Source organism: Coffea arabica, chromosome 10c (genome assembly GCF_036785885.1).
Source record: "Coffea arabica cultivar ET-39 chromosome 10c, Coffea Arabica ET-39 HiFi, whole genome shotgun sequence".
NCBI classification, from domain to species: Eukaryota; Viridiplantae; Streptophyta; class Magnoliopsida; order Gentianales; family Rubiaceae; genus Coffea; species Coffea arabica.
Genome location: NC_092329.1, coordinates 1,445,909 through 1,465,770, shown reverse-complemented (window position 1 = coordinate 1,465,770; position 19,862 = coordinate 1,445,909). Strand labels below are relative to the sequence as shown.

At 38.5% G+C, this 19,862-nt stretch overlaps 1 protein-coding gene across 2 annotated transcripts; it reads left to right on the top strand.

The window, feature by feature from the left end:
• Positions 1-7,282: 7,282 nt before the first annotated feature.
• Positions 7,283-18,797, top strand: LOC140015672 (uncharacterized). Of its 2 annotated transcripts, none has more exons than XM_072068420.1 (5): positions 7,283-7,618; positions 8,582-8,693; positions 12,602-12,930; positions 17,256-17,476; positions 18,744-18,797. In XM_072068420.1, the coding sequence occupies exons 1-3, from the start codon at positions 7,290-7,292 to the stop codon at positions 12,674-12,676; spliced, it is 516 nt and encodes a 171-aa protein (XP_071924521.1). In that variant the 5' UTR covers positions 7,283-7,289; the 3' UTR covers positions 12,677-12,930; positions 17,256-17,476; positions 18,744-18,797. The 2 variants fall into 2 exon arrangements, with proteins under 2 accessions (XP_071924521.1, XP_071924519.1); XM_072068418.1 differs by having other exon boundaries at positions 17,600-18,791.
• Positions 18,798-19,862: the final 1,065 nt, after the last annotated feature.

Sequence of the window (19,862 nt, the reverse complement as noted above, 5' to 3'; positions counted from 1 at the left end):
CTAAACCCTAAACCCTAAACCCTAAACCCTAAACCCTAAACCCTAAACCCTAAACCCTAAACCCTAAACCCTAAACCCTAAACCCTAAACCCTAAACCCTAAACCCTAAACCCTAAACCCTAAACCCTAAACCCTAAACCCTAAACCCTAAACCCTAAACCCTAAACCCTAAACCCTAAACCCTAAACCCTAAACCCTAAACCCTAAACCCTAAACCCTAAACCCTAAACCCTAAACCCTAAACCCTAAACCCTAAACCCTAAACCCTAAACCCTAAACCCTAAACCCTAAACCCTAAACCCTAAACCCTAAACCCTAAACCCTAAACCCTAAACCCTAAACCCTAAACCCTAAACCCTAAACCCTAAACCCTAAACCCTAAACCCTAAACCCTAAACCCTAAACCCTAAACCCTAAACCCTAAACCCTAAACCCTAAACCCTAAACCCTAAACCCTAAACCCTAAACCCTAAACCCTAAACCCTAAACCCTAAACCCTAAACCCTAAACCCTAAACCCTAAACCCTAAACCCTAAACCCTAAACCCTAAACCCTAAACCCTAAACCCTAAACCCTAAACCCTAAACCCTAAACCCTAAACCCTAAACCCTAAACCCTAAACCCTAAACCCTAAACCCTAAACCCTAAACCCTAAACCCTAAACCCTAAACCCTAAACCCTAAACCCTAAACCCTAAACCCTAAACCCTAAACCCTAAACCCTAAACCCTAAACCCTAAACCCTAAACCCTAAACCCTAAACCCTAAACCCTAAACCCTAAACCCTAAACCCTAAACCCTAAACCCTAAACCCTAAACCCTAAACCCTAAACCCTAAACCCTAAACCCTAAACCCTAAACCCTAAACCCTAAACCCTAAACCCTAAACCCTAAACCCTAAACCCTAAACCCTAAACCCTAAACCCTAAACCCTAAACCCTAAACCCTAAACCCTAAACCCTAAACCCTAAACCCTAAACCCTAAACCCTAAACCCTAAACCCTAAACCCTAAACCCTAAACCCTAAACCCTAAACCCTAAACCCTAAACCCTAAACCCTAAACCCTAAACCCTAAACCCTAAACCCTAAACCCTAAACCACCCTAAACCCTAAACCCTAAACCCTAAACCCTAAACCCTAAACCCTAAACCCTAAACCCTAAACCCTAAACCCTAAACCCTAAACCCTAAACCCTAAACCCTAAACCCTAAACCCTAAACCCTAAACCCTAAACCCTAAACCCTAAACCCTAAACCCTAAACCCTAAACCCTAAACCCTAAACCCTAAACCCTAAACCCTAAACCCTAAACCCTAAACCCTAAACCCTAAACCCTAAACCCTAAACCCTAAACCCTAAACCCTAAACCCTAAACCCTAAACCCTAAACCCTAAACCCTAAACCCTAAACCCTAAACCCTAAACCCTAAACCCTAAACCCTAAACCCTAAACCCTAAACCCTAAACCCTAAACCCTAAACCCTAAACCCTAAACCCTAAACCCTAAACCCTAAACCCTAAACCCTAAACCCTAAACCCTAAACCCTAAACCCTAAACCCTAAACCCTAAACCCTAAACCCTAAACCCTAAACCCTAAACCCTAAACCCTAAACCCTAAACCCTAAACCCTAAACCCTAAACCCTAAACCCTAAACCCTAAACCCTAAACCCTAAACCCTAAACCCTAAACCCTAAACCCTAAACCCTAAACCCTAAACCCTAAACCCTAAACCCTAAACCCTAAACCCTAAACCCTAAACCCTAAACCCTAAACCCTAAACCCTAAACCCTAAACCCTAAACCCTAAACCCTAAACCCTAAACCCTAAACCCTAAACCCTAAACCCTAAACCCTAAACCCTAAACCCTAAACCCTAAACCCTAAACCCTAAACCCTAAACCCTAAACCCTAAACCCTAAACCCTAAACCCTAAACCCTAAACCCTAAACCCTAAACCCTAAACCCTAAACCCTAAACCCTAAACCCTAAACCCTAAACCCTAAACCCTAAACCCTAAACCCTAAACCCTAAACCCTAAACCCTAAACCCTAAACCCTAAACCCTAAACCCTAAACCCTAAACCCTAAACCCTAAACCCTAAACCCTAAACCCTAAACCCTAAACCCTAAACCCTAAACCCTAAACCCTAAACCCTAAACCCTAAACCCTAAACCCTAAACCCTAAACCCTAAACCCTAAACCCTAAACCCTAAACCCTAAACCCTAAACCCTAAACCCTAAACCCTAAACCCTAAACCCTAAACCCTAAACCCTAAACCCTAAACCCTAAACCCTAAACCCTAAACCCTAAACCCTAAACCCTAAACCCTAAACCCTAAACCCTAAACCCTAAACCCTAAACCCTAAACCCTAAACCCTAAACCCTCAACCCTAAACCCTCAACCCTAAACCCTCAACCCTAAACCCTCAACCCTAAACCCTCAACCCTAAACCCTCAACCCTAAACCCTCAACCCTAAACCCTCAACCCTAAACCCTCAACCCTAAACCCTCAACCCTAAACCCTCAACCCTCAACCCTCAACCCTCAACCCTCAACCCTCAACCCTCAACCCTCAACCCCTCAAACCCTCAACCCCTCAACCCTAACCCTCAAACCCTCAAACCCTCAAACCCTCAAACCCTCAACCCTCAACCCTCAACCCTCAACCCTCAACCCTCAACCCTCAACCCTCAACCCTCAACCCTAAAACCCTCAACCCTCAACTAGGGATGTAATCGAGCCGAGTCGAGCTCGAGTATCACTATACTCGAGCTCGACTCGACTCATACACACAGAGGCTCGAGCTCGACTCGAGCTCGATCGAGCCAAGAAAATCGATACTCGAAGATCGACTCGAAGAATTTCCTCAGGCTCGAGACTCGACTCGATAAGGCTCGATCTTGAATCGAGCCTTATCAAGTCGAGTCTTATCAAGCTTTTTGACTCGATTTGACGAAAAAAACAGATCAAAGGTGATGTTTTGGGAAGATTCAAAGGCAAGCAAGTAGGTATCAGCTGGAGTAAATGAGGCATAAAATCCATGATTCATCAATACAAATACAACTAAAAGTATCCACATTCTACCTCCCACAGTTAGCATCTTTAACACCCCTAAAAATCAGATTCACCACAAAGAAGAATAGAGAAGAAAAAAGGGAAATTCCCACTTGCTGGATTGCTTGACATGAAACTTTCAAATTCAGCAATTACCCACCAACGGTAGGTGCCCACAAGAGCAGAAAATATGGATGATTCTAATTCCTCGGATCATAGTTCCTAAGTGTGCTGCAAAAGTACCCAAACTAACCAAAATTCCCCACAAAATTTCAAAACTCAGCAAAACATGAGCTGAGCCACCATATTATACATTTAGCTTACCAACTCCTTCGACATTGCCTTCTAATCTTGAGCAACTCGTTGAATGTCTAGTGCCACTTTGCATTTTCTTGACAAAGATTCTGCCCGACTGGATTCAGAAGGCATGAAGGTAGTAAGACATCCAAAACAGCAAAGTGTGGTCTAAGAAGGAGCAGAAAAAGAAAAAGAATTTTTACAAGCCTAATCAAATATAATTACCCAAAAAACTTAAACCATAATACTAAACCCAATAACATAAACAAATTAACAAAAAATATTAAGCCACAATTATGATCTAAAGTCAAGAATTAATTTATCCCAAAAAGTCATATAAAATAGGCAAACATAGGATTAAGCTCAAGAAAGGCAAAATGGATTTGATTTTTCCAAATTTTGAGGCTACGGTGAACAAGGGGGACTTGAGGGATTAAAATGCAACAAAGCAGGGACCTAATTAAGGGACTTATGATGGTGTTGGAGGCAAATATGAAGCTCAGGAAAAGACAGGACCAAATCACTAAACAAAAAGAAAACGGAGGGACCGAAATTGCAATTTTGGACAAGTGATCATCTTCTCCAACGAGCAAATATCAATTACCATTCAGCAACCAGAAATCTGGCTTCAATTTCTAACCATTCCAACAAACAATGAGACTCACAACACTCCCTCTCATAACATCAAGATCTTGAAGGGGGTGGAGGGGGAGTGGGAAGGCACAAACTGTTTTAACTATGTATAATGCACATTCTTTGAACCAAATTCTCCGGGGCAATTAAACCCTACCCTACCCACCTTCTTCATCAAAGTTTTGGTTCTTCTTTACCGTATGGAAGGAAGGAATGAATGGGATTGTTGTTGAAGAAGAAGGTTCTGATTCAGCGTCCGGCCCCCAAAACTAATTAGAGGATTCCGGACAGCAACTATTCTATTAGCAAAGACAACCACTACATACCAAATAATATTCTACTATGAAACACAAATAATAATAATTATGATTCTGCAATCAATAATGGTACATATCGAAATACTGCCACATTGCATGTTCAGCTAGCCCTTGGCTTTGATGATGATTTCCTTCTTCCAAAGAAAACAAAGGGCTCTCTGGATCCACATTGATTCTCTTTTTCATCCAAGAATCAAAAGAGTGGGTAGAAGTTGCATGCATTAAACTTGATAGGGAGTGGGAATTAGGGTTCAGGAGTATTTATTGGGGTACTGCCTGCGTACTCCAACTTCAAGATCTAACAATTAATATTTCTGAGCAAAAAAATTAATGCAGGCACGAACTAATGCAACAAAACTAGACAATAGTCATTAAGTTTATACAAACGGCAGGCAAAAAAGGAAAATGCAGCAGATACTAGAGCAAAATCCTCAAACAACACTAACAACTATCTGATGGAATGTAGCTTCTACTACAAAAACTTCAAATAAAGGTTTTAACTACCCAGGAACACATAAAATAAGCAAATTTATTCCTTTCAGCCATGAAATTATAAAAATTGACTAAATAGCACAGAAATCACATTGTACTTAAAGCTAATACACGTGTGGTCCCAGAAATGTAAATCTTTCAGAAGTCGCAAGGGTGCAAACTCTAGCATCAAACAAGCAAGTTAAGACCTTCAAGACTCCGTAAACAAAACACCCGAAGTGGAACACCAACACATAGCCTCAACCCCACTTTCTACAAGATTACAAATGTCTATACATAGCCTCAACCCCAAGGCCTTAACTTTTAAAGGCTGCACAACTGGAGAGAGCTTCTTGTGTATAAAATACAAAGCTTATGTTATATCACACCTAATCTAAACTACTACAACAGTTAGAGTTTGCAATTGGAAGCTCAGATTTCGTCCCCTTATCAATTCAGGATAACAAGTTTCCTAGTCGATCTTGGCCCATTTTAATGCCAGAGACACAGAGCCAAAAACAGAGGAGCACTTACCTAAGTGAGCCAGAGATGAGCAGTGATGAACCAGCGATGAACTAGTGAGATCTTGGTGCTTCGTCTTCGACACTCGGCAGCGATGAACCAGCACGGCAGGACACAGCCGACAGGAGACGTACAGCGCGGCGGACTGGCGGAGGCCGGAGAGGCAGAGAGCAGCTTCGATTTGGGACTTGGGACTTGGGACTTGTTAAGGCGATGGCGATGGCGATGGCGATGGCGATGGAGTCTCACAGATGCGGCGAGCAACGGCGTCGGCGACGAACGGAGTGAGGGTGTAGATTGGTAAAGTGAATTTTTTTGCTAGGCTTCGAACAGAGAAGAAAGTCGCACAGTCGGCACAGAGAAGGAAGAAAGTCTTTTCTTCCTTTTTTTTAGACATTTTTTCTTTTTAGTGTTTTTTACAATTATGTTATTACTTTTTTGCCATTATAGGATTTTATTATAAAGAAGGTAATATTGTAAATTTCATAAAACTTATATCCATAATAGTCATTTTATAATTATAATAAATATATATTATTTAAATTATAAATATTTTATTTAATTAACTCTGGCTCGTCGAGCTACTCGACGAGCCACGAGCTCGAAAATAGGGGCTCGATACTCGACTCGATTTGGAGTCGAGTAACTCGAAACTCGACTCGAACTCGGTCAACCCGAGTTCGAGTCGAGTTGTTGACCGAGCTACTCGCGAGCTACTCGCGAGTAGCTCGGCTCACCAACAACCCTACCCTCAACCCTCAACCCTAAAACCCTCAACCCTCAACCCTCAACCCTAAACCCTCAACCCTCAACCCTCAACCCTAAACCCTCAACCCTAAACTAGGGCTGTCAATGGGGCTGGGCCAGCCCGAGCTCGGCTCGTTCGGCCCGACAGAAAGCCCGATGAGCCCGATCATTTAGTGAGCCGGTCTGAGCTTGAGCCTAAAAATTAGGCCCGAATTAAATGTGAGCCGAGCTTGGGCCTTATTAGGCTCATACCCGATATAGGCCCGCCCCTTTAATTACCTATATATATAATATTTATATTTTGATATTATGTATAATTATATATCCAAATATATTTTTGCTAAATACTAAATATATATATAAATTACAAAACACAAAAACACATCTAAAGACTCTTTCATGAGCTTTCTTGAGAGCCAATATTAGTAATGCATAACTAAATCTCTAATTTTTCTTATTGGTTGAGTAACTTTTTGTATTGGCATATTATTGGTTGATTTTTTTTTTTGGTCTACAAACACAAAAATCATCAAGCATATTTGGATTTAAATCACAAGATTATAAAAAAAAGTTTCAACTTTTAAAGATGTATTGGCTTATGATTGCATGTTTTATTACTATTTTTCATGCATTTTAAACAGATTACATATAAATATTGTTGAAAAAATTTTGGTTTATATACTTTTTAAGAACTATTATTTGTTCATGTTTAGTTTTAATATTATAGTCTTGTAAATGTTAAATTAGTTTTACAACTTAATAGTTATAGTAATTATATTAAGAAAATTCAGGAGTAATAAGTGAGCTTGGGCTAAGCCCGATTAAGGCTCACAACCCGAATATTATGTGAGTTGAGTATGAGCTTCACATTTACGAACCCGAAACCCATAGTCCGAAGCCCGAAAATGTCTCAAATTAAATGAGTTGAGCTTGAACACATCAAAGCCCGGCTCATTAGGCCCGATTGACAGGCCTACCCTAAACCCTCAACCCTAAACCCTCAACCCTAAACCCTCAACCCTCAACCCTAAACCCTCAACCCTAAACCCTAAAACCCTAAACCCTAAACCCTAAACCCTAAAGTTTGGGTAATTTTGCATTTTTCCAAAGTTCATTGGGTCATATCGTAAATATCCCAAAGTCTAGGGGTGCGAACTCCGAATTAATCTAAAATTTGTCCGGAACAACGTGAACGTTTACGGAAAAATAACACAATAAAATAAAAAATTACGATAAAAAAAATACTAATGCGATGGTTGTACCGAATGATGGATGTAACTTTTCTTCAATTACGGAAACGAATTCCTAATTATGACGTTATAGCTTCTATTCATATCTCGTTCTTTGATCTTTTTAAATCAAATTACATCACCCGTTTTCCGTGCATGGCAATCTCTCCTGATTTATCCGTTCAAAAATCAAATAAAAAATTAAGCTGCGTTGAGACTGTTGTTCTTTATTCGAAGATGGCTCTGAGTCCTCTGGTGTTTCCTTACAGCATGCCCGTGCCCTTTCTGAACGAGATGTTCGTATTAGCCAGAGATGGCGTCGACTTCGAGGTTGACAAGATCCCCGGGTAAGCAATTACCGTTCCTCCTCAGATTTTCCTTATTAAAGTTACGTGACCAGATCAAATTCATCCCTCTGTGGTAAGACGCCCTATTATGGAATTTGTTTCGGCTCCTACATTGAAAAACCGGAATTGTTTTTCCCTTCTCGGCATCTTTTCCTGTTCGGTTTTGTAGTAATCATGGAAACACAGGTGATGTGTTTCATCCTGCGCGGATAATTCTTGTATTTATACCCGATTTGAGGATGCAGACGATGAATTAGGTTTTGGTTGTTCAATGGGTATCTTTTTGTTTGTGGACATGGGTTGTTTAAATAGAGACATATCAAACTAGGGGAGGGCCTTGGAAGGTGTTATCCTCGTACGTAATTACGCATCTGATGCATATTAGCTAATTGTAACTATGGATTGTAGATGTATGTGCTTGGCAGTGTAAACATAATTTTAAAAACAGGATGACACACTTTACGCTGAGAACCGCTATTCAGAATTATTAAAGCGGGTGTGTTTTATATTTCTGTGTCTAAAGGATAATCTTGATAGTTTGATATACACATGTTTAAACCGATACTGTCAACAATGATAGTCTTTTCTTAGGTTTTGAAAAGATATTATACTACAACAAATATCAAAAGGTGGTATTCCTTCAGAAGTAAACGCGGCTAATTACACGATCGGCCGACAAATCCACTGAATAATTTAAAATCTGGGAACTTACTTTCTGCCAAATCACTCTATTCTTCACTCTAAAGGCTTCGTTCCTATCATTTGACCATAGCTACAGAGCACTTATGATCCTTTCCTGCAACTGGTTTTAATTCAATGCATTGCTAATATATAGTACTTGTTTGACGGTAATCCCACAATTATGGAAGATTCTATGCTTGTACACTAATTTCATTCCTGATTTTCCTTTTACATTAATAGTGATTTTCTTCTGGTTGAAAATTAACTCCTTTTGTCTCTCAGAGCTCAAAGAGGACATGACAAAGCAAAGGGCATAAGTTACTTGTCCAACATACGTATGGTTTTTGTTGCAAATAAACCTGGTAGAGACTTTGCGGCTTTTGATCTGCCCCTGGTAAGTTGGCTTTGCACGTTTTGTTCCACACGTCATTCTCCATTATGTTATAGTCTCAAGCGTTTTGTAGTCAATAAAGTAACTATACCTACTGCAAGGGGCTTGTGCATTTAATTTGTCCGGTCTCAAGCCAGATGTGAATTCACATTTTCCGGATGTAATAATTATTTTGTGTCTTCCGCATGGGAGCAAGCCCTACTTGGTTTACCAGAAAACTATGGTTATAACAGTTGAATAAAAACTCTAAATTCCAGCCCAGTTCCTGGAAAAATGGTGAATTATAGAAAATGCTCTTTATGGTGCTCTAGGCTAGTTTTCTTTCTGGCCTAATCATTTCTGGAAAGATAAGGTGATTTTTCTTTGAAGATGATGCATACGTTAAATACACTGGATTGTCTCCTGGCTGCTTTCCAAATGTGGGTAGTCTTGGTTTCTACATGGTGCATTTGTTTGTGTACGTTCCTTGTGCCACAGGTGCACTGGGTTCCAGAGCAAAAAAATGCTTTTTCTAACTGTCCTATCTGTACACGATAAGGGTTATCAGATTATAAGTATTTGCAAACTATTTGTTGGTCTAGTATTAACTGGAAACCAGTGTACTTAGATTATATGGTACAATACAATAAACCTCCTTGAACTAAGGATCCAGTTCAAGGTTGCCTCATTCTGTTAATAATGGTGTCAATTTACACCTTTAGGTTTTGATTTGTGTCAGATGACTTAAAAGTAGTTCTCAATTTTTAACTAAACTTACACAAGAAAATGTGTTAAATCAGGACCATTCTCCACAACAAAATAAGTCATTTACCTGAATTTACAAAAATAGATCTACAAATAAACTTCAAACTTCACTCATAGCAGACAGGGATCAGATTGGTGGCAATGGATATGTCGGCTGTGGTACTAGAGGGGAATAGAACATGTGTGATTTGAAGCTAAGCATGATATTTGCCGTGAGGTGAGGAAGTGATTTGGTGGTCAGGGTACAGGCACGTGGTTCCAGATGAAGAGGAATGGACAGCTGCTGTGCTACAACCATTGAAGTGGGAATAGTGCAGTTAGAGAATGCCACGAGGGGAGACTAGGTACGGTTTGGTGGTTCCCCTGCTGATCTTTTTTTGTTCTTTCTTTTTCTTGTTTTGTGGGGGTGGGCAGAAGGAAGGCTTTTGTCGTTTGAGTGGGTTATGTACGATGGGGTTTGGGTGAGTATTGACTTGGCACCAGCAGAGTTTTGGAAGGTTGGAGAGGTAACAGAGCCAGCAGAGTATTCGCTATTGAAAAATATTGAATTCTCCTAACTTTCTAGGGCATATTGAAGCAACTTTGATGCCCTTTCGAGCCTCTTTGCATAGATCTATTGATATTAAGTTCGCCAAATTTTCTTTCAATTTTAATTATTATTCCTGAGCGGAACGTAATCTTAAAATTGGGAACCTATGGGTTTTTAAGATTTTCAATACCCATGTTTCCTGAAGAATTGTATTAGGCTCCCTATCCCTAGAGCAAAAGAGCGGCTGGAGTTCAATTGATTCCTGGCCAGACTCATTTTGTCACAAGAGGTAGTGTAAACCTAAACCATGTGATTAATAGATAACAATTACAAGACATTTATATGAAAACTAAAATATTGTACTTCATCTTGGAATACAGTTTATCCCGCTATGGTTTCAAGGTCTTGAATCCCATAAATGTTTGGTTAGCGTATATGGGTTTGTTTCCATCACTATGGAAGACATAAAACTGGGCAATGGTCATTATTCCGGAATATTAATGCTTGGAAAACCAACAAAATGAAATAAATAAATAAGCTAGACCCCAGCAGCCCTCATCTATGCTTCACTTCTCTCCCCAAAAATCTTCATGGCTCTCCAATCTCCCCTCACCTAAACCCCTTCCTTTCTCCCTTCCCTCCACCGTGTATGTTATCAATACTTGGTTCCCTTCTCCCCCAACCTCCTCAGCAATAGAAGGCAATAATTGTCATTATGCTGCCATGACCTTTTTTCGTGTTTGTAATTTGAACTCAATATTTGGTGATTAAACACTTACTCTTCAACTATTGTTATAAGTCTTGCACTGGGCTTCAGCATAGCTGTAGTTTTTAGTTGCCTGAACGTGATACAAGCTTATGGGACTGATGTTTGTTGATTGACTATTTATGTTGCTGTATTACCATGAAAATGATCATTTGGATGCTTTGATTTGGTTGGAGGGAGCCTCAACAGGTTTAGTGCTGGTTTTTGGCCTCTTCTATTGAGTTTTTGTCAATTTGATATGAAAATTGAGATCAATGGAGAATTTAATATTAGCCAGGGAGCTGTCATTTTTGTATATTAGGGTTTATTGTTGAAACGGATTAAAAAAGAATCTGGGGAAGGAAAATAAGGAAAAGAAAACTTACAAGGAAAAGCAGCAAAAGATGAAGGAAAAAAATGATAAAACTAAAATTTGGTTGATTGCCATTGCGGTGAAAATACCAAACATAATTTTCAGAAAAAGGAATTCTCATAAATCTATTACCATTGAGGGGGTCCTTGCCATTGTCATTCCTTGGTCTATGCTAAATGCCTGCTAGGCCTGCTAACATCTTCTGTTAATCTTTTGTCAAAAGGTTTTAGAATTGAATTTTAGAGTTTATAAATGTCAAATCCTTATTGTGGGAGTATATCATCATGAGTTTTCCCTAAAACCTCAACTCTTCTCTTGAAATCCAGAATTTTGTTTAGCTTTCACTATCATTTTTCCATCAGTTAGAAAATATTCAAGAAACATAAACGAAGCGTAATATAGATCGAAGACACAGTTGGAGGGTAATCCATATTACCCTTTTCTTGGGATCTTAATCTGCTAGTTCTTTACATAAAAGGACAAGGATGGCTGGTGTCTCCATTTGTGGAAAGTAAAAAGTGATAAATGTTATGCAATGACACCAGTGAAAATTTACATTTCAAAACTGCTTGCAGCAGGATGGTATTGAAATTTTGTTTAAATTAAATTTAAAGAGATCAAAAACTTTCAAAGGCTGAGAGGAGGCAACCGTAATTTTGCGGTGAAAATACCAAACATAATTTTCAGAAAAAGCAATTCTCGTAAATCTATTACCATTGAGGGTGTCGTTGCCATTGTCATTCCTTGGTCTATGCTAAATGTCTGCTAGGCCTGCTAACATCTTCTGTTAATCTTTTGTCAAAAGGCTAAAATCTTCTTGGGATCTTAATCTGCTAGTTCTTTACATAAAAGGACAAGGATGGCTGGTGTCTCCATTTGTGGAAAGTAAAAGGGATAAATGTTATGCAATGACACCAGTGAAAATTTAAATTTCAAAACTGCTTGCAGCATGATGGTATTGAAATTTTTTTTTAATTAAATTTAAAGAGATCAAAAACTTTCAAAGGCTGAGAGGAGGCAACCGTATATTAGTGGACAGCATAAAGCTATCTAGCATCAGGATACCCATTGAGAATGCAACACCAGACAAAGGTAGAATAAGAATTGAAAACTAACACAATTGCTGTAAATAAATTGTATACAGCAGAGGTTGTGACACCAATCGATTTAAGGAAGATGTTTAAAAAGGAATAGGGGAGAAGAGATAAAGAGGACAAAAGTACCAAATAACAGAAGAAAATCAACTGAATACTGCAGTGTCCAAGAAAGTAAACACTGAAATTTTAATAGGTCATTGCTAACCTTAACTCTACAACGAGACAGCTCAATAAACATTTCTAACAACTGATCATTTTAACTATGTTGCTATATGCATAGATAAATTAATAGCACAGCAGGTACACTTCAAAACCGGTCTGCCTGTTCTGATTACAGTTTCCACACGATTTGTGCCTTCTCAAAATAGTCAAAGTGCATGGCCACTATGTCATCTATCTGTTCTTTTCTTTGTTATATTGCAGCTTTCAAAGGATGATACGCCTACTGATTTATGTTCCGAGGATGATAGCCACTACCATGTTTTATCAATTATTTGAAATGGGTTTAGAGGTTGTGTCACCAACATGACCGCACAGCAATCTCTTGCAAATTGCAATAGATTGTCTGGCAATATTTAAATTTGAAGAGAGGGGGGGTGGGGAAGTGAAGCCAAAGCTATGATCATTGGTCATTATTCGAAGATGGCTCTGAATCCTTAGGTGTTTTGTAATGGGATGCCCGTAACTTTTGTGAAGGAGATGTTCATATTGGCTATGGACGGCGTGCATTTCGATGTTCACATGAACCCTGGGTAAGCATTTACCATCATTCATCCTCATTTTTTCGTTATAAATTTGTGAAGACCAATTGCATTATAAACTTCAGGTGGTCTTCCTTTAGATTTAATGCATTATGATACAGAATTGGCCTACTTTGTGAGCAAAAAAATCCACACAATAATCTGGGAACTTACTCTGGGCGAAATCAGGGAATTCCTTCCAAGTTTTTAGACCTTGTTTCCTATCATTTGTCCATAGCTACAGTACACTTGTTTGACATAGACTTCTTTGACTGTAATCCTACAATTAGGGAAGATTATATGGTTACACACTAATTCCGTTCCTGATTTTCCTTTTACATTAATTAAGATTATTTTTCTGGTAGAAGATTAATTCTTTTTTCCTGATTATACGCATGGTTCTTGTTACAAATAAACTTGTTAGAGACTTTGCTGCTTGTCATATACCCTTGGTAAAAAAAAAATTTTTTTTTCACTTTCTGTACTATTGGGGGATGGCCTTTATCAGGTATTTGGGAAGGAGGCCCATGTGGTTTACCAGAAATGAGTGAATATAAAAAGTTGAATACAGGTCTCTGGATTCTAGCCCAATTCTCGAGAATCATTTCTTCTCCCTTTTGTCAAAAATGCAGTTAATGGTGAACTACAGAACATGCATTTTACAGTACTCTAGGTTAATTTGCTGGGAGATTTCCCGAATTTTCTTTCAAGACAATGTATAGGTTAAGACGCTGGATAATCTGGTGGCTGCTTTCCAAATGTGGGTGGTCTACATTTCTAAATGGTGCATTTGTTTGTGTACTTTGCATGCTGCAGGTGCACTAGGCCTTGAAAGCAAAACGTGTTTTTTCTAAGATGATGGAAACATTTTTTTTTTTTGTATGAAACACTTCAACTGAAAAGGAAAGATGCTACATAGTGTAAAGGCATTTACACAGCACTTATTCACTTAGTTTTCTGCCCAGTGTAATTAAAGTAAGCTCATTTTTTTTCTTTTATATTTAAGAGCATGGTTTAAATTTATAATATATGCATTTTTTACAGAGTTATGTTGTGACAGCCCCACCTCTCCCTAAGGCGAACCAGAGGGTTCGGCGGGCCGCCTGCCCAACTCTTGCCGGGACTCAGTTGATCACTTCAAGCAACTACCGGAATAACCATAAGAATAACATAATAACGATCCAAAACCTAAACAAAACTTATCTACATTACTATCTCAAGAGGAAGTACAACCGTCGAATATACACAGGTTCCCAATTCACTATACAACCAACCCGTGCCAAGCACTAGGGTGAGAACCATTACAAAAATCAAAAACTAGACCAAGCTAGTATGCCAAGATCCCGTCCTTGCGCGTCTTCCCCTGCTAAGGAAAACAAAACTAAAGGGGTAAGTTATATGCTTAGTAAGTAAACAGGGGCAAAAGCGTAAATTTCACGTAACAACAGTGACATAGTAAGAGTAAAGCAAAAGCAGAAAAATAACATCACATAATAAGGATACAGGTGGCTCCAAAGCCAATTCATATGCCATGCGTGATCTCCTGCCGACACTCCGTCGACCACACTTAATGGTCCGTAGAACTTCACTTGTACACCCACCGACACCTTATCACCCTCACTGGCTAGTCACCTCACAAACTTGCCCGGACGAACGAAATCACAAACTTGAGCTTAAGTCACAAGCTCGGGTCACAAACTTGGTCCACATACTCGGTGAACCGGATTCACAAACTTGGTGACCTCCAACCAGGTTGGACTGACTTCGACCAAGCCCTAACCGGCTCGAATAGTCCATCTAGGTCAAGAGCTCGCCCCAAACTCACAAAATTCACAAAATTATTCAAAATCACCCCGAGCCACAAGCTCAAGGGTTTTAGTTCCAAAATGATTCACATACACATGTCATGTACGAATATGAGCGTAAATTCGGGTTTAGAGCGAGTGCGATAAAGTACACCCTCGCCTAAGTACCCTCTTCATACATGTCGAAACACATAAGCAACTAACACATAAAAGCGGCCTGAATACTTACACAACGAACAAAAGGGCAAAATACGAAATTCGTGCCCGAGGAGTAGCTAGTAGGCCCCATCGGCTCCACCTAACTCACCAACGTCTGAAATAGAAGATTGTGTCACAATATATCACAAACGGCTACTAACATAGTTAAAACAAGCAAAAAGGCAAAATCGGAACACGCAAGTACGGAAACGGCAAAATTGGCATATGCAAGTGTGCAGAACGGTAAAAGGAACAGCCAAATCTGCCATCTCAAACCGTTTTGATCAAAGATTAGGCTAGGAAAGTCGGATCAAAGTGAGCGAGATACTGTTTTGAAACTATGAGAAAGGGCTACAAATCTCCTGAAGAAACTTTAATCTAGATCTGAATGGAAGCAGGTCAAAATTGTAGAAAACAATACCAGAAATTTACGTCTTAGGGTGACGAACAGGGTCGTTTGCTGGACCATAACTCCCAGATCACAAATCCAAATCAGGAAATTCCAAAGGCATTAGAAAGCTGAGACATAAGGCTAAAACTTTGATGTTTTGGCCAAGACCTGAATCCACTCAAAACAGAACGAAAATCGAGTGCCAAAGTACCCGTCAGAACTGTCCAGATACAAGGCAGTTTTGACGATCGCTTTTGTTTCGGTCATAACAGGAGCTACGGAACTCGGATTTCGACGTACTTTATACCGTTTCGAAACTGAGACCAAGATCTAAATTTCATATGAAGGGATCAGCACCCAGTTCGTACATGATCAACACGGAAAAACCCACGATCAGAAACTAAAATTCAAAACGTACACAAACTAATGTCTAAAACAGGCCTGAGGGTTTTGTCCATAACTCAGGATACTCTAATCCGTTTGACCTGAAATTTTACAGGTAGATTCAGGACTTAAGAGGCTACAATGTTGAAGAAGGCCACTCAACCCAATTTCGAGTGTAACTACATCAAAAATGTAACATATTATACCAGAATCTCATAACAGGTTCACAAACCGTATTCTAGTGCAAACATCATAAAACAGCCTATATAAGTCCAAATCCAGAAATTTCAAAGCCACATGAAAGCTTAGAAACAGGGTTACATTTCATCAGAAGACCTCAATAACCAGTTCGGAAGCATTCCTAACCAAAATCACTAATTACAGGTGCAGTTCTTACATTCGGATAAAACCAGGACAGCAAGGGTAATTTCGACTTTTCTCACTCTACGCTACTCTGATTGACCTGAAATTTTGCATGCACCTCTAAAATAACATTCCCTACAACTTTCATGTTTTAAGCCAAGGCCAATTCGGCCTCTATCTAGGACCAAAATTTTCGGACAGAATGAAGAACCAAGGAACCCTAATTTTCCAGATTTCTTCCAAAACAGAAATTACTTGCAATCTTTCACTTTTTCCACCCTCTAGAATCATTATATACCATTTCCAATCATCATATATAGCCACACCATCATGTTCATATTAAAACAGAAAAATTTCCAAAAATAATAAAACTTCATCATTTCAACCACAAATCAAGAAATAACCCATAAATTTGCATCTCATACAAGCACTAAGCATGATTTAAGCATCAAGTAAGGGAGGAGGGTGGTTCTTCATGACTTACCTTTAAAACAAGAGAGAGAGAGCTATAGGTCCTTCTAGTTTTCCAAATCACTCCACCAATCAACTTACTAACACTAATAGAAAAGGTTTTATGGAGTAAGTTCAAGTTTCAATGGTTAGTTTTGATGATTTGGAGCAAAATGGAAGCAAAACTTGAAGAGTTTCTTCCTTTCTTTTTGAGAGAGAGAGCAGGCCAAGCTTGAAGAAAAATGGAAGATATTTGGTAACTTTTTGGTTTTATTTAGTAATTGGTAAAAGGTTGAATAGTGGTCTTATGTAAGAAACAATACTATGGTGACACTTGTCACCTCATTTAATGACTTGCCTAACTTTTTTCTCTCTCTTCCACCTATCCACTTGATACCTCTAAATATCTCATAACACCCGGTAAATTAAACCCAGTATCCGAAACTTAACCTAATCGATCGAATTTTACCGAACTTTCCGCACTAGTGGGTCCCACATCCGATATACGTTCTTAATTTTTCAAAAACTAATCGATACTAGAAAAATCATCTAAGAACTATATTTACTCAATAAAAATTATCTGGGGAAATTTTCTAATAAAGAAAATGTAGAAAAAAAAAATGGGCGATTAAATAGAATAAACCCTAGACAATTAAAAAAAATTCTTAGGTTCTCGCATTCATTCTTTCGGGGCGTCACATATGTCATAATGTTTTAAAATTAAATTGACCTTTTTCTGTTATCAGTTGAACCTCAGCTGTTGACCGGACAGCAATCTCGCACAATAGATCTGTCTGCGATGAGGTATTAAAAAAAAAAAAACACGCAGAGCGGAGGTCGGTGATCATTACTTGAAGATGGTTCTGAATCCTCAGGTGCTTCCTAGCGGGAAGCTGGGACCTTTCGTGAACGAGATATTCGTATTGGCGAGGGATGGCAGGAAATTCAAGGTTGAGAAGATCTCGAGGTAAGTAATTGTAGAAACTAAATTTTTCGTAATTTCAACTCAATTATTTTTTTTTTATTTTCATTTTTTATTCTTCACTTACAAAAGTGCCTAAGTAGTTACTTTAATTTTTACTTTTTGTAGGTTTGTGTAAAAAGGTGAAAAGGAAAAAAGAAAAATGGGATTTCAAAATTGGAAAAATAGTAGAGGTTTTTTGTTTTTAACCCAATCAAATTTCAACCAAAAAAAACTCAATCTTAAATCTACCCAAAATCCAACCCAAAGTCTATCCAAAATCCAAAATAAAACCCAAACAAAATCCATGCAAAACCCAAGCAAAAGCCTGGAAGCAAGGAGGTCCATTGCCCCAGTTCTTTTCTCAAAAAAAAAAATTTTTCTCTATTCACGCATGCATTCCTTCTTCATGCAAAGTACGAAACCCGAAGCAAAAATTCAGAATAGTTGGAAATTTTGGGCAGCTTTTTTTTTTATGGATTTTTCTCCTTTTTTTCTCTCCAAGTTTTGGATAGTACATGCGTAGTTCATCACTCGAATTCCTTTTCTTTCTCTCCAAGTTTTGGATAGTACTGGAATAGTTCTTCGCTCGAATTTCTATCCAAAAATCAACTCAACAAGCAGATCAAAAGGGTCAAAACAAGTCACATTACCCCCTTTCAATCCAAACCCTTATTCTTAGGTTTTGGGAATTCTATTCCATTTAAATAGTGAGCAAAGAGAGATGTTAGGGTTTCTAAGAGAGGGAAACGAGTGATGGGGCAATTGCACAAGATCTATGAGTGTAGGGAGAGAGAAAAAGGAAGAAAACAAAAGCAGCTTTTTCTACAGATTTTGAAAACAAGCTGGTGGACCAGCTCTCTTCCAATTCGATTTTCTCTTTCTTTATTGATCCAGTGATTATTTTTTGGATTAATCTTTCCTACACTACACTTTCAGCGTTGAATGAATGAAAACTATGTAGAATTTAAATTTAAAATTCAATTTTTGTACACATGTCATGAATCAAACAGTGATAGTGTATACACTGTCAGTGTATATAAGATTTACCCTTGTTTGTATGCACCTTCTAAGGATATAGAGGAATAAATTGTGTGTTGAAATATTTCGCCAATAACCATTACAAACCCCTCAAATCGAAGCCCGAAACTGCCCTCCTAAAAAAGTTTTCTGCAAAAACAGAGAACAGACTGATCGACCAGTCGTGTTCATCATCATTTTCTTGCTTTTATTGAGATCTTTGTGGCGATTTCTATGTTTCTGCGTCTTCTAGGACCGTATTACAGAAACTTTTGCGTTGAGAGGTATCAAGAAAAACAGCTTCAAGTCGAGTCTTATCAAGCTTTTTGACTCGATTTGACGAAAAAAACAGATCAAAGGTGATGTTTTGGGAAGATTCAAAGGCAAGCAACCCTAAACCCTACCCTCAACCCTCAACCCTAAAACCCTCAACCCTCAACCCTCAACCCTAAACCCTCAACCCTCAACCCTCAACCCTAAACCCTCAACCCTAAACTAGGGCTGTCAATGGGGCTGGGCCAGCCCGAGCTCGGCTCGTTCGGCCCGACAGAAAGCCCGATGAGCCCGATCATTTAGTGAGCCGGTCTGAGCTTGAGCCTAAAAATTAGGCCCGAATTAAATGTGAGCCGAGCTTGGGCCTTATTAGGCTCATACCCGATATAGGCCCGCCCCTTTAATTACCTATATATATAATATTTATATTTTGATATTATGTATAATTATATATCCAAATATATTTTTGCTAAATACTAAATATATATATAAATTACAAAACACAAAAACACATCTAAAGACTCTTTCATGAGCTTTCTTGAGAGCCAATATTAGTAATGCATAACTAAATCTCTAATTTTTCTTATTGGTTGAGTAACTTTTTGTATTGGCATATTATTGGTTGATTTTTTTTTTTGGTCTACAAACACAAAAATCATCAAGCATATTTGGATTTAAATCACAAGATTATAAAAAAAAGTTTCAACTTTTAAAGATGTATTGGCTTATGATTGCATGTTTTATTACTATTTTTCATGCATTTTAAACAGATTACATATAAATATTGTTGAAAAAATTTTGGTTTATATACTTTTTAAGAACTATTATTTGTTCATGTTTAGTTTTAATATTATAGTCTTGTAAATGTTAAATTAGTTTTACAACTTAATAGTTATAGTAATTATATTAAGAAAATTCAGGAGTAATAAGTGAGCTTGGGCTAAGCCCGATTAAGGCTCACAACCCGAATATTATGTGAGCTGAGTATGAGCTTCACATTTACGAACCCGAAACTCATAGTCCGAAGCCCGAAAATGTCTCAAATTAAATGAGTTGAGCTTGAACACATCAAAGCCCGGCTCATTAGGCCCGATTGACA